Source organism: Lepisosteus platostomus, chromosome 2 (genome assembly GCF_059453375.1).
Source record: "Lepisosteus platostomus isolate fLepPlt1 chromosome 2, fLepPlt1.hap1, whole genome shotgun sequence".
In the NCBI taxonomy this organism is placed as follows: domain Eukaryota; kingdom Metazoa; phylum Chordata; class Actinopteri; order Semionotiformes; family Lepisosteidae; genus Lepisosteus; species Lepisosteus platostomus.
The window spans coordinates 62,109,900-62,134,490 of NC_142612.1; the positions used below are offsets into that span (position 1 = coordinate 62,109,900).

General features: G+C 42.3%; 1 protein-coding gene across 2 annotated transcripts; it reads left to right on the plus strand.

The window, feature by feature from the left end:
* The first annotated feature begins 6,742 nt into the window (after nt 1–6,742).
* LOC148676728 (tripartite motif-containing protein 72) lies at nt 6,743–24,322 on the plus strand. 2 transcript variants are annotated; one of them, XM_088612012.1, is made up of 8 exons: nt 6,743–9,740; nt 9,853–9,997; nt 10,688–11,714; nt 12,271–12,366; nt 17,689–17,743; nt 18,411–18,479; nt 19,627–19,881; nt 23,287–24,322. In XM_088612012.1, exons 3-8 carry the CDS (start codon nt 11,196–11,198, stop codon nt 23,787–23,789), a joined length of 1,497 nt encoding a protein of 498 aa, XP_088468138.1. In that variant the 5' UTR covers nt 6,743–9,740; nt 9,853–9,997; nt 10,688–11,195; the 3' UTR covers nt 23,790–24,322. The 2 variants fall into 2 exon arrangements, with proteins under 2 accessions (XP_088468138.1, XP_088468127.1); XM_088612001.1 differs by having other exon boundaries at nt 9,867–9,997.
* Nucleotides 24,323–24,591: the final 269 nt, after the last annotated feature.

A 24,591-nucleotide genomic window follows, 5' to 3' on the forward strand; every position in this document is an offset into this window, starting at 1 on the left:
AAATCAGTTCAACAGCTTCTCCCAGCTGCTGCTTTGAAGAGATCTAGGAACCCTACAGACACCCTGTCCTTCAGAAACAGGCTGCAATTCCATCCATGCAATTCCACATGAACTGGGTTCCACATCAGGAGGTTGCTGATCTCAAGGATGATGGCTGTAGGCCAGATGTGTGGATTGTCTTCAACACAGGTTCTACAGCTCAGGCAATTCTTGCCAATCTGCCCTTTCCTCAAATCTGCCAATGCTACAAGGTCTTGTGTTTCTATACTCTATACTCTGTTTCTCATGGATCATTGATGGTACCATAAAGTTTCTCCAGCTGTTCGGAAGACAAGGGGAGTCACGCTTGGCCACTCTGTATGTAAATACCATGAGCTCCTCTGCTCCAGGATCTGAGCATCACAGCCCTCTTGCCTGCTTCTACATTTGAACAAGGAATATTTGCAAAGCTGATACCTTGTCTTTTCTCGGTAATTGGCTGTATGATATTTTTGGATCAATTAGTTGATATGGCAGCAAACAAGCTAGATGGACTGAAGGGAACCTTTTCTGAAGGGCTTATGTTCTTTTTAATCAGCAAGCAATTTGTTCACAACAGAATACAAAATATCATAACCTGTTGGTGACCCCTTCTCAAATTTGTTAAACGTTTCTCTGCTGTTTTGTTTGTCCATTTGATAAAAACCTCCTCAATGTGAGAATCTAACTTTCAATCCTTCAGTATACATTGAAATGCATGTACATTGAAATGTGTTGAAAACATCACAATGCAGTGTTCAGAGACCACACATTTCCATATCAAAAACAACCAATAATCACACTGGGCTCTTTACTTAACTAATCGTTGAACTAAACTAACATTTTGCATAATTGGAACTTGTGCAATTTTTCTTACTCAGGCAATGGTGATTTTAAGTTACCTCTGAAATGCAAACACTCTCTAACAATCTAATCCCATTATTAGGACAATTAAGGTATCAGAGGTCAAATAAGAGTTATATGACAATAAGGAATGTGGTCCACAACTAGTGTTGGGAACTAATTATATAGACATTCCCATATGTTGCAGTTTTAATAACCATCAAAGGTGGACAAACTCACTATTACTACAACTCCTATAGTTTAATTCTGCATATATTCTTACTGGTGCAATGGTATTGTTAACTATAAGTCAACCTGGGTAGAAGCATGGGCTAAACAATATCTAATTAAGGTGTTATCTAATTAAGGTCTGGAGTAATTGAAAATATTGAGCCACCTGCCAGATAATAACTATAAATCATTACCATTACAACAAACAGATGGAAGCTTCCTGTTTACCACAAGCAACTTATGTTAAAACAGGTACCAGCTTTGTAATTTCTTTTTAACAGGTGACTGATTTAATACACTCTGATGTTTTTTATATCTAAGACCAAATGTTGACAATACAAGCAATACCTTTTTGCTTTAGCTACCAAAACCAGTTTGTCTGAGACTCCTTCTGCTTAGTTGTGAAATGATTTAATGCGAAAGTGTAATCTGAGCATTCAGAGTTACCAAAAGCTGGCTTTACATATCTGTTAACCTCAGTAAGGACTTGCTTTGCAGACTAGGAAATACAGAACATGCATACAATTATCTGACACCTGCTCCAGCATGTTCAAAGCTTTTGTCCATATTCCCTGGAATGATAACAAATTAGAACAGTAAACTGAGAGAGTACTTTTAAGGCCAATATGAATCAGTGTAATAAAAGAAGATTATAGATGATCTGGCTTGATAAAAATGCCAGGTCTCTTACTCAGATATTACAGTCATGTTATTAACAACCTTGTGATTTAAATCTCATATAATCACTTGTTGAGTGACTAGTTGTGTCTCGTATAATCACTTCAGCCTTCATACCATCAGAGACGTGCAAATATTTAATCACTGAACTAAATTTAATCAAACCAGTGTTTGGAGTAATATAGACTTACAGCACCTGGCAGCTGGGATGCAGGTGTGCAAGAAGGGGAATGGTCAGGTGCTACAAAATAGGAAAGCACAGCAAACAGAACTGGAAACGATCACCATTGGACAGCAATCTAAAAGAGGCATAAGCAAACTGCATTTGCAGGGTTCTGCAAGCCAGGCTCTAAAGAGCTGTGGACCTGCAGGGTTATTATTTCACTTTAAATTGTGCAATGGAAGATGCCTCAGTGACATACCAGTTTGTAATAATTATGATGATGGACAAAATACACTAGTTGAGGCCTTTTACTGGAGGGTCATGGGGCCACGTCCCTCATGTGATTTCTTCTCTTGTGTCCTTGAGTAAGGTAATACAGTTACAGAGCATGTGGAGGTCCCGGGACTGGGATCAGTCTACAGGATGCCCCCAAGTTCTCCAAACACAGACGGGGGAAATATCCTGGTAATCTCACTGATCTAGCCTTGTACCTCCAGTTCACCTCTCTGTACACTGTGTTCCCTGGTAATGATAGCACCATTTCCTCCAAGGAATGCTTACTCTTCCTTAGCAGGATATACAGTAGATTGAGAGGAAATATGCCTCTTTTGTTACTCTGTGACTCACTTGCTAGAGCAAACTTCTTTCTCGAGAAAACAGAATGCATTCAGTTTTATATTGTGATCCTTTTAAATGATGTTGAGAACCTTGTATTGTGGATTTTCCTTGCGATTTGTTTCGTAACTCCTGCGTTCTTCTGAAACAGCTCAAAATAACCGTACATCACTAAGAGAAAGTGCTCATCTGGGGAGGAGTGTATTGATTAGTGTTTAAAGAGCAGAGAGGCAACAGAAAAGAGGAAATGGTTAAGAGTGATTGTGCTTGTAATGTAGAAAGCATCTGTTTCAGCAGTGTAACTCCACTGGGCTTCACACTAATGAAGAGTGCCTGAGAGTTCCAGGTCCCTGAGTCAGGAGGCAGCCTCTTGGCGATGCAGGAGCACACAGCTCAGGTGTCTGACATCCCACCACACACAGTGCGCCATGGCATGTATAAACACAATGGTGCCAGCTGTAGAGAGGGGGGGAGCTACAGTGCTGAAAATGAATAATGAGATTGAAAACAAAAGCCACAAGCAAGACAGACTGATTACTTCTATCAGAGTGTCTCCAGTGGGTGATACTGAAATCAAATGAAATACCATCAATTCAATTATTATATGAGCCAAAAAGTGAAACCTGAAGACTAGGAGCTATATAAATAAGAGGCATGGAAGACACAGATCACACAAATGTTTAATCCATAACAGGTTTTTGTGTTGTCAAATGTTGTTTTATGTTGTTGAACAGTGTTTTGTGGATGTAGAATGTTGTTTCGTGTTTTGGTATTGTATTGTTATTATGTTATTGTATTGTATTATTGTATTATGTTATTGTTGAATATGTTTTTGAACTTTTTGATGTGCAAGACAGCATCCCTAGGAGCAATATAGTGTAATTCAATTCAATTTAAGGTCTTATTAGCCACAGACTGTTCTGATGAAGCAGAAAAACATTATATTTTGCATTTTTTATCTCCACATTTTCAGTGCAAATACAGTGGAAAAGAAGATACCTAGTATTAAATTTACAGTGTCTTTCAGTGTCCTGTATGCCCGCCAGCACCTTGGAAAGCCAAAGAAGTGGGAGTCTGACCTTTTGCCCTGGATTAGTGTGAAACCTGCTCATACACATGCTTTACTGACCCTCTGCACTGGTTGTGAAACAACATGTTTGATCAGATGGGGCTCGCAGATTATCTGAGGATGCAGAAATACAGAATGCCGGTCTCCTTAGAGCCCAGCCTTAGTGCTGGGTCTGTAAAACTATAACTAGGCTCTCCTGTGTTCTCCTCTAGTTCAGGATGTGTAAATAGTAAATTGAAAGTGACATCACTTCTGGGATTTTTGATAATGCATGGAGATAGGAACTACGTCATTTAGTACTGAAACAAAATGAAAACAGGATATCAGAGCTAGAAACCCTTTTCTGCTTCATGGCAACTGGGTAGGGTTAGCAAAGGTGCTGAGCAGCAGAGAACTGAAAGAGCAGGTGTCAAAATGAGTTTTGATTCTTTAAACATGTTACCAGCGCAATGTTGTGACCACAGCTCTGCTGGTCGTCAGAGGTCTGTAGTGTGTAGATTAGTTGTCTTTAGCTTTTGATTTCTTCTGGATTCTTAGGCGGTTTCCTCTTTCTCCTTCTGACATATATTCACAGGTATATTTTAGATAAATATTGTATCCCAGCTGTTCCCCAACAATATTCAATATTCATCCCAGTCAGTGGATATTGGCAGCTCATTATCATTAGTACTCTATGTTTTGTGCTGTAAGCAGCTATATTCTGGGCTAAACATAGTTCTGATTATAGTGTGCTTATGACTAGTTTGTGTATGGAGGGCTGTTAGAACGTAACAGGTAAGTTTCTGGACTCATGGCTGGCAGGTTGTGGGACTGAGTCCCCTCTGCTGACACGGCTCTTGTGTTGCGGACTGGCCCTGATGGAGATCTTTTTCTAGGATTGCTCCATGTTACCCAGCTGGATGCATGGAGACCAGCATCAACATTAGCCAGAGGCAACCTCTGCTTCCAGGAGGAGAGCTACCAGAACTGGGCTGGTAGAGGAACCGGGGGTTGGCGTGGTCCAGGTGAACAGTCCAAAAGGGAGTCCATAGGGATGTCCAGTGCAGGCGAAGGTCCAGAGCTGGGTGATAAATCCAAGACGAACAAAAAAAGTTAAAAACCGGAGCGGAATCTGGCGAGGGATTGGGGGGGGGGGGAAAGGGGGAATGGAACCAGGCACTCCAGGCGCTCCAGGTCCCGGACTCGGCTGGTTCAGGAAACCAATGCAGAGCCCGGAACAGAGTGATCATCTGGCTTTTGCAGGGAGGCAGGAACAGGGAGCAGGTGCACAAAATCAACTAAAAAGTGAACGAGCCGGAGCGCCCTTAAGGGGGAGGGACTACAATCGTGACAGCTACTGTATGTGTTCTCTGTCCACTTAACGCCACAGAGCGACAAGCTCTAGCCCAGTGAACCGCTGTGGCTTGAAGAAGACCTACCTACCTCTTGTCAATAGGAAGTATTGTTCTGCATGTCTTAAAACAAAATGGACAGGTGAAAAGGTCACACAGAGCTGTTACTGTTTGTATGACTAGAATGTCAGGGACATGATATGGAACAAATTTAGGATCCCTGTTGCCTCCTGATATACACTGCCCCTCTCCTGTTGGACACAGCTTTGTTGTTTGTGGATGACAATAGTGAGGCTTAGTTAATGTTACAAGATGATTTGTAACACTTTGTATTCTCAATTCCCATGCAATGCACATAAAGATATACAGCTTATGTTAAGGAAAAAAGCACATTTACATGAACATAAACAGAAAAAAAGAACATAAACAGATAGACTATTGGTAATATATTATTTACTCAGCAAAAGCAGCAATGTGCAAATGAGTATAATGTTTTACTAACCAGTACAAATGTTTTGAAATATGTAATCCAGGCTATAACAAATAATTTAGACTTTCACATTTTGTTTTCCAACCATCTGATTTTTCATGCCTTGTCTTATCTTTATTTGAATCAGTGGAAGAGTTTATGCAAGATACAGGTATCCATGTACCTTGATAGTGTTTCAGTTTCAATCTATATTCTACTCTCATCTCTTGTATTAATATTTATACTTTCTTTCTCTTGTCACTGTCATAGTATGTGTTCTTGTAAGAACCCTTCTGTCCCTTTAACAGATTGGTTTGCTTTCAAGTCCTGATGCCTGTGTTCTTGATGCATTACTTTGTTCACTACCTCAGAATTTCTGTATATAATTGTTAATGATTCCTGCCCATTTAAGCAACATAAATAACGCTGTATTACTCTGTGCTGTACTATTGTCATTTAAATTCAAGAAGATCAACTGTATATTTAAATTCAGCCCCTCTCTTTCCTCTGAGTATAGTTATCAAAGATTAAAACATCTATATAGTTTTCCATCCATCTATCCATTTTCTAACATTTTAATCTGATACAGGGTCAGGAACCTATTCCAGCAAGCAATGAGTGTGAGGTAGGATTCATCCTGGACAGAATGCCAGTCCATTAATATTTATAGTTGTATGTTGTGTAAAACTCTGCAGTGGCAATACAAAATCCTTTTTGGAATGATTGTGGATTCTGATGGCCTCATCTTTCCAACCAGATTTATTCGCTCAGCCAAACAGGCTTAAGCCAAATCAAGTAGTGCACAATAGCCCGTGCACTAAATCGCTCAATACAAGTCTAGGAGTAAATTGGAGATAATAAACAACAAAGGATAATCCTCTGCCACACCCTGGTATACATAATCGTTCCTTCCAACCTGCTATGGGATTCCTGGTTGTTTTTTTGTTTTTTCTAACTCAGGTACAATTTTTCATGCCTTGTCATGTCATGTCCTGTCATTTGCCAAACTGCTTTCTACCATACGGTGTCGCGGGAAGCCAGAGCCTACCCGGCAAGCAACAAGCGCAAGGCAGGGTACACTCTGGACGGAGCGCCAGTCCATAACAGGGCAAGTGCAAGCCAATCATACATGGGGACAATTTGGAGGCCACCGTAATGGCAGAGGAGGAAATTTATCCCAGACACCGGGATAACTCCCTACTCATATCGAGAAATGCCCGGGGATCTTTACTGACCACTGAGAGTTTAACATCTCATCCGAAAGACAGCACCCACTACAGTACAGTGTCTCCGCCACTACACCGGGGCATTAGGACCCACACAGACTGCAGGTTGGGCACCCCCTGCTGGTCCCACCAACACCACTTCCACCAGCAACCATAGCGTCCAGGAGCTCTCCCATCCAGGTACTGACCAGGCTCAACCCTGCTTAGCTTCCGGGGGTAGCCAGGTGAGAGCTGCAGAGTGCCTTGTGTTATCTTTATTTGAATCAGTGGAAAGGTTTATGCAACATTCAGGTAAAAGCTGTACCTTGATGGTTCATGTCGTCCAAAATCTAAAGTACAGGCTCTTTATTTTTTGTGTTTTTTGTGAAAAAATAATGTTGATTTGCAGTAAAAAGCAATACTTGCAGTAAAGACCAATAGAACTAAAATTGATCATAATAGGAAATCGCAGACACTTTCATCCCAAATTAACCAGTTAATTGTAGGAATTCAATATGATGAAAAATATAAGCAAAGGCAGGGATGGCCTGCATACAATGGTCCTGGAAAATGATGGTATAGCATATTGTTTACAGTACAGCAGGTCTTACAGTCACTTCCTAAATCTGCAACTTGTAAAGACTTCAATAGTTTGGGATTATAGACAAAGGTAGATCTGCAAAAAGAGATGGGACACTATGCAATAAATGCTTGAGAACACATTTGAAGTCATGGTGGCAATACAGGTTTTAAAACAGAAGACAAATGTAACATTTAACTTCAGTACAGCACACCTGATGTAACCCCAACCCTGACGATACCTTGACAATTATACTAATGCACAGAAAACGCAGACATTGATGAGGTGATGGGAGAGATTGTGCTAAACTAAATTTCCCATTACATGTAAATCTGGTTGCAGTTACACCGTGGTGACAATGTGGCTGGTATACTGCTTTGACTTACAGTATAAGAGGTGAGTTTTGACAGGTACGGGCAGAGAGCAGATAGGGTATGCTTTATAATCCTGGAGGGGAAGTCTCTCCATCAGAAAAAAGGGATGTTTATGAAGCTTTTCCTCTGAAGAGATTGAGCATTGTTGGCAGGTGGAAACACAGTTGATCTGAGTTCTTTAGAAAAATGTTTACCTCAACATACTCAATAATAGACTTAATATAGCCAAGACTTTATTGCAACAACGTGGGGAACATTGCCTTTAGATAAAGAATTCTTACAATAAGCAATATGACTAAGACTCATCTGTGCCACTGAAATGTTTAACAAAAAACAACTTTGTGTTTGTGTGCCCTGGTTTTCTCGGTACATTATAGATGTTTTTACAAATAAAACCATATGTATTACAATAGCTTGAAAAAAAATTCTGTATATCTAAGAGTGCAGTATATCAGTATACACCATAGTGCAGTCCATTCTTGACAGATATTTTTAACAGGCTAATGTTAAATAGTCGGCTCTTGTTTGTAAACTTTCTAAGTTTTTTAGAAGGGTGTGTTTGAAGTAGGTAACTTTCATTTCAGAGTATAGGGAGGAACAAATTATGCCTCTAATATCTGTCATTTTTACATAAGTGAGACATCCGTAACTTCATTGAAGATCCCACAGACATTTATTGATACGAGTAGGGTTAGTCCTGGTTGCGCTCATGTTTTATGTCAGTTCTCTCTGTTTGGTTTCTTTTTAATATTCTGTAACCCCCAGAGCATAACTTCACAAATGTCAGTCATCCCATTGTGTTTGAATGCCAGACCTTCTCACTTTGCCAAGAAATAACTGATTATCCTTTCTTAAACCCACAATGATGGAGCTTTTTATCAACAGATAAGCAATACTTCAGTTTTTTGTCTTGTCTTATTATTCTAATCTTAAGCTGTAATGTTCAAGCACAATGACATGAAAAGTGTATATATGAGGTTATGCAATTATTTAATTTGAGAGGAAGAATAACAATATCCAAGAATTAGATGCTTTTTCGAACATTTATTCAGTACATAAATGCCAGCAACCATATCACTCTGCAACTCACAACTGGCAGCCCACTGAAGCTAAGCAGGTGTGAGCCTGGTCAGTACCTGGATGGGATGACCTCCTGATGACCTCCTGGGAAAAACTAAGGTTGCTGCTGGAAGCGGTGTTAGTGGGGCCAGCAGGGGGTGCTCACCCTTTGATCCATGTCTTAATGCCCCAGTATAGTGACAGGGACACTACACTGTAAACAGGCGCTATCCTTCGGATGAGACGTAAAACCGAGGTCCTGACTCTCTGTGGTCATTAAAAATCCCAGGGTGTTTCTTGAAAAGAGTAGGGGTGTAACCCTGGTGTCCTGGCCAAATTTCCTATTGGCCTTTACCAATCATGGCCCCCTAATAATCCCCCTCTATGAATTGGCTTCATTACTCTGCTCTCCTCCCACTGATAGCTTGAGTGTACTGGCGCACTATGGCTGCTGTCACATCATCCAGGTGGATGCTGCACATTGGTGGTGGTGGAGTGGAGTCCTCATTACCTGTAAAGCACTTTGAGTGGAGTGTCCAGAAAAGCACTATATAAGAGCAAGCTATTATCATTATAATTTATTATTATTATAAACTAAATTTTGGCGTAATCTGCTTGGATAAGAGGTAGCCTCCTGGACATAGGCTTAGGAGGCTCGAACCCCATTCAGAGAGACAAGTTTTCCAAAGGGTAGCTGCAAAGGGGGAGATAAGTTTGAGGCAAGATGAATGTGACAAAAATGCAAGAAGAAGTGTGTGCAAAAGTTACTCATATAGTGAAAGACGGCAATGATAGTGATTTAAAACATCTATGTGAGATTGGCTTATCGGTCATTATCCCTCCCACACGTCAGTTAAGAATTTCCATATCTTGAAAGGCAGCTGTGCTTGCACATAACGTCTGCATAAGTGAGAGGAGAGGAGTGTGTTTCTTGATTTAATTTTCTTTGGAAGGTGCTCCTGTCAAAGGGCGTGATCACACCATTACAGGGACAGGTGCTGCATGCCTCCAGTCACAGTCAGTAGAACTCCCATCACAGCAGGACTCTGGGGTGCTGTCTGCTTTGGGCTGGCCTGCTGATGGGACTTTGACATCCCCCCTAAGAGTGAGTCATCTTTACTAGGCAGCTCTCTCCATGACAACAGCCAGTAATGAGTGGACCATAAAAACAGCTTTCTCTTCTCATTCCCATCCCTGACTCAACATGGGATCTTGAGGTAATAAAAAGCAGGGAGAGAGGGAAACAGAGGGAGAGCAAAAAGACAGCAGGACTCAGAGTCACCGTCTGAAGGAATGCCTCCAGTCTTTCACTCTGAAGGAACGGGATCTTCTGTGCTGTTAAAAAGCCAAGGAAGTGAAAAGGTAAGCAAAAGTGACGTTTCTTCCGTGCTGTAACTAAATACTTTGGTGGGAAGATAACATTTGTTTCCCGGAGTGGTTGAGTGGTGTTGTGCCAAGTTTAGAGAAGAGTAAATGAACCTGTTTGCTAAACAAAGAGCAGAGGGCAACTCGGAACAGACAGCTGAGTAAAGTGAAAAATACAACAGCTCATCTGGAAATAGGGTTAGAAAATATCTTTGACAATCATGTTAGACAGTGGATTTAGTCCTTTCACACTCAAGCACATATACAGCATATGCTCGGTGATATTGCATCTCAGGATAGAATGAAGATTGTTCTTTTTCTCTGGTTTTATCAGAAGAAATAAAGTTTCTCACTCCCCAGCTTTTAATTGTTCTTATTTGGAACAATTCCCCTACGTACAGCGTTTTGTTATAAGTTGCTACTTTCTGGTCCCTAACCCTGAAGTGTATTGGGAACCCCCTCTAATAACCATAGTTATTAAAGTTATATATATATTATATATCATAGTATTTGACTCCATACAGCAGAGTGTGTGTAGTATAGAAATACAGGAAAGTTGTGTAAAGTTGTTTGTTAAGCACATCCTCTCCAATGCTGAATTAGCACCATGCATATAGTATACGTCTGCCCAGTATTGCTGAAATAATGGAATATTTGGTTGTATCTGATTGTTGGGTGTCTTGAAAGGTCCAGGGCTGAGCTGTTCTGATTTAAAGTGCAGCCCAGAAGAGGAGACCTGGCAGGGAGACCTGGACATAGAAGCACATGGACGTCTCTGAAAAACTGACCACTTCTTGTCAACAGACCATGGGATTCAGGGACTGCCATGTGTTTTCAGGACTAGGAATTGAAGAGTGAAAATTCTTGGTTTATACAAAGAAAAGTAGCAGTTGTGCTGGTTGATTAGCACTATATACAAACAATGGCATGGATATATATAATGTAGCTCTACTGCATAAGTATGACAGATGTTACAAACTACTACAATATACATCTTGTAAATACAATACACAAATAAATAAAATACACATACTACAACATTGACCAAGCTAAAACTATATAAAAACACAAGAAGGGGAAAGAGAAAATCAGAATCTGAGCAACTTGATCTCCTCAAGGGTAGCTGATGGACAGCTGATTAACAGTACATGTCCTCCAGTCTTGAAGATGTGAGAAACCAGGAGATGGACAGAAAATGTCATCGGAAGTACGCCAATCCTTTGTGGCACGCCAACATGTCAGAGAACTTCACGAAGACAAAGAAGAGGAGGAAGGGGAAGAAGAGTCAGACGACTGGTGTTCCTGTCTCACGCCGTGCCCCCTCTGCCCATCCTGCGGGCAACCTTTTGACCTCCCGCTGCTCCTGCCCTGTTCTCACAGCCTGTGTCGGGGCTGCGTGTTCAGAGCCGGCCAGGCTGCGGCTGGCCGCTCCTCCACAGCCCTCTGGAGCTGCGCACTGCTGTGCCCAGGCTGCCACTTCCCCGTGGAGCTGCCCAGTTTGGGTTGGACTGGCGCTGCTGACTGCCTGCCTGTAAACCCTGCCCTGCAGGGGACAGGGCCACTGGCACAGGGGTGGCCTAGGGGAGGGGGTGCGGGCCATGGCAGGAAGCAGAGGCCGTTCGTCTGGGAGAGGAGCCGGGTACGGACGGGCCCTGCAGGCCTGCTGGAGGACGAGAGCGGTGTCGCTGTGGAAGACTCCTGCTCGGGTCATCAGGTGATGTCTCCTGGTAGTCTTGAGAGAACCTGGACGGTCAGAGTTTGTTAGGATATGCTCGCAGCAGTGTCTTTCCTTACGACACAGCCCCACAATGGGCATGCACATCTTCTAAGAGCGCTCTTGCAAAAACGGTTTTGAAAGGGTATTTCTGATTCAGTCATGTCTGAAAGAGAGTGGGAAACTCAGGGGTGGTGGAACACACTTCAGAAATGCAGGCCTGTCGGTATTGTCAGGTGCTTTTCATCCTTTGTCGAGGCCTGATTAAATTCTCCCATTGAAGCTGACAATGTAGTATCCTCTGAAGAATGACTTGATGGAATATTTTTATAATTATCTCCTATTGACCAAATGAGAAATATGGGCTTTCTCTTATATGGTATATGTTATTAGCTAGCAACAAATAAATTGTGCTAGTGTAGCACAGGATAACCGAAAATGTATCTTAAGCCATTGTATCATCCAGCCCTCAATGCTGTGTTTTAGGCTATGCGGGTGGTGCATGCTGACCCTCTAACCTTTGATAATTTATACTTTTATCTTTCTCCTTCCCCAGCAACAGCAGAGAGAGCTAGGAGGACTAGCACAGGCACAGGAGGAGACCGTGCTTCTGAAAACTGAGACAGGAGAGCAAGAGCCCACGACACTACAGGTACACGTGTGAGAAAGCTGTTTCGACCACAGTCGAGATGTCATAGTCCTTTCCTACTATAGAGCCCCATGAGCAGTGATCAGACAGCATTTGAACTGCAGATGTTCACTGCATGGATAAAAAATATTTTAAACTTTAACACTGCCTTGAAAAAGCATGCAGACCCTTCTTGTGGTTTTTTACCATTTTGTTTTTTACCACAAAATTTCACCATTTTGTGAAATTACAAAGTGATGCATAATCATTTTTTTAAACTTCTCAAACTGAAGTCTTTAGTTATCCTGTACGATGACTTACAATTAATGCAAAGCAAGAACTAAAGACAAAAATCTGCAACATGTGTACTGCTTCAGAATTAAGCTCTAAATTTGTTGGCAGCACCAGTGGCAGGTATTACAGCTGCAAGTTTTTTGCTAAGATGAACAGGGAATGCTTATCCTGTTTTTTGATCTTTAGAAAACTGAAACAGATTTTCCTCTAAGATTTATCAATATGTTTCTCCTTCCATTTTGCCCTCAGTCTTAATAAGCTTGTCGGTCCTTGTTGATGAGAAGCAGCCCCATAAAACCAACTGTAATTCTGCCATCATCCTGATCATAGGAAGTAGTAGTGGTGACTGGGTGATGAGTTCATCTGACCACAAAACAGAATTTTGCTACAATCACTTAAATACTTTGTTGTAAACATCTTGCAGAATGTGAGGTCTTTTTTCAGAAAGGCCTTCCTTTTTACCACTCTGCCATATAGACAGATTTGACTCAAGGACATTTTCTTTCACCTCAGCCATTGAACTCTTTAGTTTTTTATTTTAAATCTCCAAATCGTCTTCACAGTGGCCTCCCACACCAGTTTCCTCCTTGCCTGCTTTGTTTGGAGGGGCTGCCTGCTCAAGGCAGTGTCTGGATAGTACCATACACCTTCCACTTCTTAATGATGGACTTCTCTGTGCTCAAAGATAGATTAGTCTTTGAAATTTGTTTCTTCCTTTCCCTTGGTTTATGCTTTTCTACAGCTCCTACAGCTTGAGTTGTTGTGAAAACTCCTAAGTTTTCATGATGTAATATTTGCTTGAAATTCACTAGCTGACTGGAGCACCTTACTGAGATAGATTCTCTATAGTCACATATTGTACTTTCCCTGCACATTTCTAAAATCAAGTAAACCCCTATTATTGTACACAGAGGCCACTCGGATAATTGCATGGCTCGATCACGACATTTTGTGCACCATAATTTATGTTGGTTTGCTGCAGAAATGTGTGATTGCAATTTTTCTTTCATATTAATCTGTTTACTACTTTCTTTTTGATTTTTGCTTAGAAAGTGTGGATTAAGTAGTGTATATAATGAAGATTAAATGTTATGTTAAAGTTTTATGGTTAAAACCTTTAAAGCAGCACCATGTGAAAGCTGTGCAGATTACATTTCTCTGGTGCACAGGTGCAACAGAGTGGTCAGATGCCTTTTATCATTTTTATCATCTTCAGGGCTTGTTGAATCAGACTAGTTTTCCAACAGTTACAGTAGTCTTTTATACCTGTTCCCATTTCTTGTGTTTTTTTACTATTGTAGCTTCTATGTTTGTTCTTAAAATGAACAACATATTTTTTCATAGAAGAAAATAATGAGAATGGGTTTAATATGATTTTGTCTTGGTTTGATGAAAGTGGAAATAATTTTGTCAAAGTGCAGAAAAGACATTTTCATTTTCTGTGTACTTTGTGATAATTTGAATAATTGTTTGCTATAAAACTGAATAGCTACGTTAATTAATCTTTTTCACAGAACAATTTGAAATTGTAAAGATCACTTTCTTCATGCTTTTTGTTTTGAATCCACTTCAATGGTGTAAAAAGCAGGCTCCTGTTTCATTACATCGGCCAACATATTTCATGTTTTGTTCCACATGATCACTTTTGAATAGGTCAAGGAGAACTAAGCAGGTCAGAGGGACGGAGTCAAACACAGGTGTTTGGGTTGGAGGATGAACTAGTGGCAAAGCTGATGTGTTCAGAGATGGAGTCCTAGCCCTCTGCTGGTTGGATATGACACTAATAGAGTTTTAAAAGTTTGAAAATGAAGGCTTAAGGACAAAAGATAACCCACAACTCAAACTGCTGATCCAATTTCCTTCCCTTGTAAATATGGGCCACTAATTCTTCTTTTCCAGCTTTCATCACATCATATCATATCATAGTCCCTTCTTCCACCTCTCTCTTCGTGCAGGATTTGAAGTGCCTTATCTTCGTGGCTGCTGTTCATTTTTGTCCCATGCCAGGTGGATTCACACACGGAATTTCTATTATTTCTATTTGTGACCACATAGACACTGGTTGGCGTCACAGTAAACAGACGTTAGTCACTATACAGTTCAGGCAAACATACTTGTTGATTGACTTTGGCAGGAAGACCTGTTGCTTGACTGGCTAATAGCAGCTTAGGTGTTAAGTGTCATGCCCGACATCCCTCCCTAGAGGGCGCTCCACTGCTCTCATTATTGTTCGTGTGATTTAGTTCTCCAGGTGTACCCTTTTAGTGTTATTATTTAAAGACCAGCTCCTCCAGTCCTCGGGGCTCATCATTAGGGTAAGATGTCGCGAGGCCCGCCTAGCATCAGGAAACCCTACGTCCGTCTCCTGAGGGCATAGGCCTCATCCCCGACACCTCCTGCTTCCTGAGCCTGGGGTCTGGAGGATCTCGCCCCGTCACCCTTGGACCTCCATGTTTTGTTTGTCCGTGTGCTCCCCCCTCCCAGGGATTTTAACTTTGTCGCGTCCCAGGATGGATTTCTAGTTTTTGGACTCTTGGACTGTGCTTTGACCTCCCCTTGGACCCGTTTGGATTTGGATGCCGTTTTGTCTTCCCCTGTACACTGTCTCACGGACTGTCACTATTATTTTGTGCACTATTAAACCCCTGTGTGCTCCTTTTTACCACGCCTCCTCTTTTCTCCAGCTCTTACCGCATCGCATAGGGTCTTCTATAAGATCTGACACGGATTCCAGTCCGTGTCCTTGACATTAAGTTGACTCTGTGATTTTCTCAGACAGCTCGACATTGGAATATGCATTCTGTGATTGGTGATACACCATGTATGCGTATATGCCCTTTTACGTTCTGTTGTTAAATATATATTTTCGCTTTATCTTGACATTCATGGTAACTAAAGAGGTTGGCCAGGGCTGTATTATAATTAGAACAAGGCTTTATTATAACAAAGAGGGCAGGTCAATCTTGCATCGCAGTGCTAATCCATGTGCTGTACTCTTCTGGGTTTCAAGGCTTTCTTGTAGCCTTCTGAGACAATCATCCAATGAATTTATAGTGTTTATTTCAAAGTCTGTGCACATCTGTAGACTTGAGATGGATGAAAATAAGCAATTTGAAAGTACTTACAGTGTACCAAAATCTAAATGTTTAGCTCTTTTGATGGGTGAATTTAAGCAACACATGTTCTAGGATTTAAAAAGTCAACATTTATAGACATTTAAAACAGCAATGAAAGACCTTGAAGGACAGTCTACTCCCTGGGTGGCAGACATATGTAACCCTAAAAACACACCAGTCTCAAGCCAGGAGTAAGAAGTTACCATATTCTGTATTCATCATCAATCTGATGAAATGTTCTGTCTTCTCACAACAATAACAGGAAGAGTGAGCTCCCAAATAAACAGTTGACAATAAGCAGTACAAATGCAATTGAAAAAGCCTGAATAAAATTAGAATTATACAGAGCAGCTAAGAGAAATGTCATGAACTTTACTGTCAGAGTAAAAACAAAAAAAGCTCTGCTTTTGTGGTTTTGAACCAAGATTTAAAACCCCAAAGAAGTCCAAAATAGGGTGACCCCTAAACAAAAGTGTTCTAATGCTTCATAATACACCTCCAAATGTACTATAAAGTAGAACATCGTAGCAAATCCACCCCTCCAGAATAGCAGAGCAATTCAACATCTCACTGACACCAATCTGCTGTCCAAGCATGGTCTAGAACCACAGCATTATCTACAAAAGAAAGAACAGAGAAGAACATAATCAACTGCAGTGTTTAACAATGAAGCAATGAGTGTAGTTGTGGGGTAGTCAGAGGTGGCTTCAATGAAAAGACACCTATTGAAGAGACAATCCACACCAAAAATGAGATAAACGCGGCTAATTGGACAATTGGCACCCAAAGGGAGTGAGATTCCACATGAGGAAAGGAGCAGATCATATAGACTCTGTGCGGAATTGACCCCTCCCATAGACCGCTGGAAAAGTTTCTAAGAGCAGCCAGGGTGAAGAGGCTTTCGGTCTGTGTCTAGACTCTGCCATGAGAGGAGAGAGAGTTAGCGCTCTTCAGGGAGGTCTCTGGAGCAACAGGTGGAGCTGGCTTGTGTGGCTCAGAGAGCGAAGGATGTTTGAAGATCTAGCTTTGGCTGTACTAGTGGATATCTCATATGCTGGACAGGTAGGCTCTGTGGTAGTGTGTTTGCCAGTACCAATGGGATTGCAGTATGCTGCCAGGGAGCAAGGCTAGAAAGCTGAACCAGGGCTGTTGGCAGGCAGTAGCACCTGGAGGAGTAGGGCAGCGTCTGGCATGGTAGTGATGCCTCTGCTCCCCACAGATAAAACAGAAGGAGTGTAGACTGGAGCACTCCTGTTCTACACCACCAGCAGACAGGTCTGTGGTCTGAAAGAATGAGTCTCCGAGAGTGTCTTTGTGTATGAAAGAAGAAACTGGCTGCTGCTGTGCCAGGGGTGAAAGTAATGAAGACTTTTGATTGACCACTTTGCCAGGTTCTGAGTTTGACTGGGTAACGTTAAATACTCCCTGCTGGAATTTTTGTCCCTGAAGAAAAAACAGTAAAACCATTTCAAGAGGTAGCATCAAATGTTTGGCTGTCTGAAGAATGAGCGGTCTATCCATATAGTTCATCTTTAAACGTTAACTTTCGAGCCTTATCTCTCCATGCACCAGAAACAAATCTTGTGATCTCATGACTTGAGTGGTGAATGAGTGTAGCTGATTTTGGTAAAAATGTTTGTAAGAATAGTAGACAATATGTGTTAGATGGGGAGCTTGTGTCCTCCAATTTACTTTAATGGAGATATAAGCAAAGCTATATCCTTCTCCAATTCTCTGATGCTGTTATCGTTTAGAATGAATGGATAGCCTCTCATTATATTTAATATAAAATGTACACCTATGATGAGTGTTTGAGTTGGCACTATTTTGTGAGCCTGACTGCCCCAGATAGCTGTTCCACTCTGACGTGGACCAATAGCGACCCAAGCAGCCATCAGAATTCACTCCTCTGTGCCATTGTTTGTCTCTCTCCTAGGTTGTCTTGGCATGCGCAGGGGAATCTGCGACTGAGAAATGGGAGGCGCTGTGCGGTGAGTTAGCTCAGTTGTGGTAATCACATTACAGATTGCACAATGTTATTTCAGAAACGGCTCAGAGAAGAACGACCCCTGGTCTAAAACATTGTGATTGGACATAAGAAACGAAAACAGGCCAATCAGTCTATCAGGTCTTGTCATTTTCCTGCGTGCTGAATGAATCTGTCTCACCATCAGGCCTAGACCTAAAAGTTCGTACTGTCTTCAAGTCCAATTGCAGAAGTTCACCTTTGTGAATCAGAGCTGTAGGCAGGAAGTCCAAGTCTCCTCTGCTGCACCTATCAGGAGAATATGTACTGCTGCATAATAGTTCCACGCCTGGCCCCCTGAGGATCCCTTACAGAGATATTCCTACCAAAGTCACTTATTTCATTTCCCACTATTTTTCCCCAAACTTTAAAATGCTATATTTGTCGTACTTTTTGCACAGAAGTAACAAAAATATTTGCCATCCTGCTGGTGCCCTATTAGCCAAGCTCTGCTATACACATTTCTTGATTGCTGGTATTAAAAATTAAATTATTTTCTATTATTTTCTGCTTATATGGTCTTCAGACTCTCAAAAGAATGTAACAGGTTAAAATCAGAAAAATAAACTATCACACATGCATGCTCAGTTGACCACTTAAAATTATTATCATCTTTCTATTCTCCTTATCAGGTTATCCAAAGGTGCCACCAGGGGGCTGTGTAGCGCTACTGGAGGAGGACATGGAGAAATCAGTGAGAGGTAAGGAGTCATCCAAACGCTCCATAATCAGATCAACATGTGGTGGTTTTTACAGTAGCCTACAGATACATAGAGACACATGAGTAATGCAGCAGATGCATTATGACACACAAGGGATAGAGAGCTAAATTACATTTGATTAAATAATATTGGAATATCAGTGGTTATTCTGTGGTTGAAGTATCTTGGAAGAAACTTTAGAGACTAAGGGCTAAACTATGTATGTACTATGAACCAAGATGTATAAAATGCATTGCCGTGAGCAATGTGGCCTTCCCTGCGCTATGTATCACATGGGAGGAGCACAAGGATGTTTATAGATTACTGTAGGGTAGGGTTAAGGAGACACTGGGGCTGCCAACTGGCCCCAGATCAACTGGATACCTACAGCCAGCACATGTTTTCCAACTTGAATTTAAATGAAAATGCTTGAGTTGATCAACAGTTTGCTGAATGAAAGATTAATCTAGGCAATATTTAATCAAATAGCTTTCTGGCTTATGATTGATAGGAGGTGTGTTTAGGTCCTCAGCACAGATATTACTGTTGTAAGTAAGTGAAATGCTTTCGAGAGAAATGTTTGTTTGTGTTTCCACTTTCTTATTTTTATTGCTCTTATTCTGCAGTTGCTCATATTGAAAATTTGGTGGTTGCTCTCTATCAATTCACACATATTCTTCATCTGCAAGACAGTAACAGATATCAGCTGTTCTGACTATCTGATCGGCTGTGTCTTCGGATGACAAAAGAGAATAAACCTAAACAATGCACAACTTGTTATAATAAGGTCTATGAAGAAGAATAGTAGAATAATCACTTAATAATGGGGAAGTTCTAGTAAAATTACAGTAGAACAATTCATTTTCCAGTAGAGGATTATGATAACCCAACAGTAGAATAATTGTGTTATAATTCTCTTAAAGTCTACTTAAATGAGAAATGTATTATTATTGGTGCTTACATAAAGCTGTAGTAAAGCAACAGAGCTCTAGGAAAACTGTGGAAGAGCTTAAAAAAGGTAACTTTTGCATGGTGACCTGGACCTGATATACTCACAGAAAAAGCATCGTTCTGAACTAAGTCATATGAATCTAAGAGAAGAGAAGATTAAATATGAACTTTCCGTGTCACTTCAACACAACCACAGGTCTGGAGTTCACTCTGGACCCCCAGACTGCCCCCCCGCCTCTCAAGGTCTCACCTTCGGGCCTGACGGTGACGTTCCTGCAGACCCCAGTGGACCCCCGTTACTATGACAGCCAGATAGCGCCGTCTGTGGTGTCATTGAGGAGTGGAAGAGAGGAGCTCCATCCTTTCCCAAGGGTCTCTGCGGGGCAGTGCATTGCCAGAGGCCAGTTCTACTGGGAGGTGGATGTGTGCAACAGCACCTCCTACAGGATAGGTGAGCACAGGGGGGCACAAGGGGGCCAAGGACTCACATGCACAGAGAAAGACTTTCAATTATTTTGCGTGCCCTATTGTTATAATTCATGCACTTGTTTCTCAACTGACCGGAGGTAAGGGGAGGCGCAATGTTTGTTGGACTGTAATATTTTGATTTGCAATGGAGATGTAGAGCGCACCCTTGTATGTTGCCAGCAGCCATATCACTCTGCAACTCCCAATTGGCAACCCACTGAAGCTAAGAAGGTGTGGTCAGTACCTGGATGGAAGACCTCCTGGGAAAAACTAAGATTGCTGCTGGAAGAGGTGTTTGTGGGGCCAGCAGAGGGCGCTCACCCTGCGGTCCATGTGGGTCCTAATGCCCCAGTATAGTGACGGGACACTATACTGTAAACAGGCGTTGTCCTTTGGATGAGATGTAAAACCGAGGTCCTTTGGATGAGATGTAAAATCCCAGGGTGTTTCTTGAAAGGAGCAGGGGTGTAACCCCGACATCCTGGCCAAATTTCCCATTGGCCTTTACCAATCATGGCCTCCTAATAATCCCCCTCTATGAATTGGCTACATCACTCTGCTCTCCTCCCCACTGATAGCTGATGTGTGGTGAGTGTACTGGTACACTATGGCTGCTGTCGCATCATCCAGGTGGATGCTGCACATTGGTGGTGGTTGAGGGGAGTCCCCATTACCTGTAAAGTGCTTTGAGTGGAGTGTCCAGAAAAGCGCTATATAAGTGAAAGCAATTATTATTATTATTATTATTATTAAGGGCATTTTACTGGAGCAATCTAAGGGAAGCACCAAGGCTGTGAAGGCTGTGCCCCATAAAGGATTAAAACCTGCAGCCTTCTAGCTATGAGACCAGAGCCCTAACTGCTACAACGTTATTCTTAAATTAAGCATAAAAAAGTGCTTGGCTTACTAGGCTTGGTCTGTTTGAAGGCTGTATGAAGTCCAGAAGAAATTCAATGGAATGATGAGGAGTCTGAGAAGAACAGACGGCAGCAAAGTCAACAGGCTGAGCTCTCACTCCGTACATGTGCTCTTAATATGAACAATGTCCAATCACATTGTCCGAGCTACTGTACGTGACGTGAAAATATCACAATAACTTTGTTTGCAAATCACAATAATTAATAGGTAAGTGAGGTAAGAGCACAATTTAATGTACAAGAGAGTTGGACCACAAAGAGTTCTGCCATTGAATCTTACCATTATAACTGATTACCATATCAGATGATTTATTTGACTGACAGCCTTCAAAAAACTGTCAGCAGTACCCGTCTGTACTGAGACCAGGCAGTTGTGGTTTTCGTGGTTTCTGTTCTTAACCATTTATTCACCAGAGCTGACGGAGCCATGTGACAGATCAGTGTGCTGCCTGGATGCTGCCGGGACCCTGTTGCTCGGAGTAGCTGTCTATGCTGACACTTGGGTTGCCAGCCGGTTGCTAGAGTGCTGTCAGAAGGTCGCTGGGTGTGTGACACGGGGCAAACTGAGCTGGATATAGTGGCTCTGGTGCCATGTTTCACCTCTGCAGCCAGATGAACTCGCACACACATCTGTTGCATCTTTACCTTTTTCTCCAGGTTCAGTTCCTAACAATTCAATCTGCAGTATACAGCGACATCTAGTGGACAAAATAAATGTCACGGCCTGATCAATGTACTTTTACCTATCTTTGGCCACCGTGACTGGGTACACTTGCCCTTATTTCTCACGAGTCTCATACTTCTCCCTTTCACCCGTATTGTAAAGCTACACAACTGGAAATGCACATTCCAGTGCAAACAAAAAGGACTCTACCTGATAAAGAACCATCTGTCTTTGGTTTGATATCTTATGAGTTACAAGAGATTCCAGCGGCCAGAACTCTTGTCAGTGTCAGATATCTGAGCTTATCACTGCCAGGGTGTCTTATTTTAAGATGTTCTGTTGAGCTGACAGTTATAGTATAAGACGTTTGAAGATGAAGAGGGAGGAACAGGTCAGCCCAGCTGGGATTTGAGAGGCTTAATGCTTGATCCTGAATTACAAATGACTTCACTTAGGAGATGACAGCTGGAGGTTTCTTCAGAAACGCAGATGACAGAGAAAATTAATGAGCTGGTTCCTAGGCGCCAAAATTGCTTACAAACACCAAACCTTGCCAAGCACTTTTTGTTTCTGGTTTTAAATAAGGTCTTTGCTTTTTTTGTGTGACTGCTATTAGACATATACATATTAAGACATTATATTGACGACACACTTTAAAATTACGAAGATATGTTCCATTTGATGGTCATTACTTTCGTTTTAATTTTTTTTGGGGGGGCTGACAGAAAAGGTGGAGTGAATACCTTTACAGTTAGGGCTGGTTAACAGAGAATGAGGAAAGAAAAAGAGAGGGAGAGAGAAATGGAGGTAGAGGAAAGGAGCACTTAGCTTACTACTCAGTAGGCCTCGCTTTAACTTTCTATATCTCTTGCACAATATGACATCTAGAATCTTTTTAGTGACTAGTCACTTGCTGTTGTGTAGATTTAGTCTTTAGCTTAGCTTCACGGAGGTGGCTCCTCTACAGAATCACGGACTCTGGCCTGGCTTTCTGCCTCACAGACAGTCTCTACACTCCTCCACTCGGCCTGAAAAGTCACCTTTCTGTCTGCAAGCTTGGGTCTGTACGTTCTAGCTGCCATTCTGTTGATCTCTCAGCTGCATGGACCATACCACTCTCTGACCCCTTTCATGATCCACTGATCCTTCCTGCTCTTTACTAGGCTGTTACTGGCCTGAGCCAGGCTGGATGAACTACAGTAGAATTTTCTGACGTCAATCCTATTGAAAACCTGTGGAACTGGTGGGAAATACATCTCAATCCCATACTCCTCTACCCCTTATCAACAAAGGGTGACCCTACTGAACCAATGCGACTGGGATGGCAGATGTTGAACTGTTTAAGAAGCTGCCACATGCCACAGCATGTCCCAGTTGTTGCTGGTGCTCACAGAGCCCCAGTATGCTGGGTGGTAGAGGTCCTGATGTTTAGCAAGCAGCTGTAATAAAGATCAATGTGGATGGGACCCATGTGCATATTAGGCATGGCAGTAAAGAAATTAGGCACTTAAACAAGGATTATGAGAAACATGGATGTAAAGACACACCAGAGGGTATTCACATCACAGGTATGTACTGGAGGACACAAATACAGTAAGCCATCATGGACAGACGTGAAGATGACAATGTGCTGATCTAACACCTTCAGCTCTGTCACTGTCCAAGAAACTGTGCTCCCTGTCCATGCATTTCTATGTGTGACAGATGTCATTGCTATACTATACAGTTCATATTTAACATTCTAGTATTTTAAAGTTATAAGGCAGTAAGAGTAAAGAGAGACAGGTCTGTATTCTGATTTTGGCAGGAGTGTGCTCAGCGGATGGAACTCGCGGCTGGTGGCTGGAGAGGCAGGGCTCCTTATTCTCTCTGCTGTATGACGGGTCCCAGGAGCAGCTGCGCTCCATCCCTCCCCACGTGAAGACAGTGGGGGTGTTCCTGAACCTAGGAGGGGGGGCTCTGAGTTTCCATAACGTGCTGGTGCAGGAGCACCTGGCCACCCTGCCCACGCGGTTCGGGGGGCCGGTGCGTCCCGCGCTGTGCCTGGGCCAGGGCAGGCTGAGGCTGCACTGCGGGCTCCCGCCGCCCCCCCACGTCTTTGCCAACTGCCTCTCTGCCTACCGGGGCCCCCGCGGAGCTGGGGCAGGGCGCTGGCGTCGGGACGTCCCCTTCCAGTCCGTGCGCTCCGTCATCCAGAAGTTTGAGGAGCTCTCCGTGTCCGACTCCGACTCGGGGCTGGTTTCTAACTTCGGCTCCTGCTCCACCCTCAGCTCGTTCTCCGGCGGCTGCCCTCCTGGAAGCCGAGACTGAGCCGTGGAGAAGCCAGTTCACCCTGACAGCCCCACACTCCCTCAAGAACAGCCCTCTCCCTTCGCAGTGGAACACGGAAGGAAACAGAGGCTGGCTTTTCTCAGGCGGAGACATCACAGGACACTCAGCTGAGGGGTTAGCGAAATGCAAAGATGAAATTCCAGCCTCATGTGAATGATTCTTTAATATAAAAAATACAAGTGTTCGTAAGTCACCATCTTCGTTTATGCTTAAGGCTGTGGAGAATATGAAGTGGCATCTTCCTGTCTTAAGACTATTAATTCTAGTGTAGAATGTCAGAGGGAGGAGAAATTGTGCTGTGACAGGTCTGGCTGGAATAAGTGTGTGGTTGGAAGACAAATGGAAGACAGTGGAATTCCAAGAAATTCCAAGATTCCAAGAAAGTGGAATTGCTCGACTCCACAGGTGCGACGGACCCTTTTGTAGAATAAAATAACTTAAAATGCAACCTCCTGAGCAATATTTTTTGTTTATATTCCTGGAATTAAATAAAATGCAACAATTTTATTTTATGTTGGTATTCCAAGAAAGCAAAAATCAGAAGTCTCTCATACCATCCTAAACATGGAACTGCCTGTGACTTCCACAAACGTGCATGTATTAGATGCGCTGGACTTTCACCTGATACCCGATGAAAACAAAACTTCATCTGAACTCCAGTTCTGCTAAACAATGCTCATGGAACCAAAAAAAAGTGCGCAGAAGTATACTTATGTGTAGTCTAAGGGCTGGGATTAGGAGTTCCGTTAGGATTGGGATACTTTAGTGTATTCAGATATAC

Coding starts and splice junctions, on each gene's coding strand:
- LOC148676728 (XM_088612012.1), top strand. CDS start 11,196: ATGTCATCGGAAGTACGCCAATCCTTTGTGGCACGCCAACATGTCAGA. Junction 12,367..17,688: donor AAGAGCCCACGACACTACAG/GTACACGTGTGA, acceptor TCTCTCTCCTAG/GTTGTCTTGGCATGCGCAGG. Junction 18,480..19,626: donor CATGGAGAAATCAGTGAGAG/GTAAGGAGTCAT, acceptor ACACAACCACAG/GTCTGGAGTTCACTCTGGAC.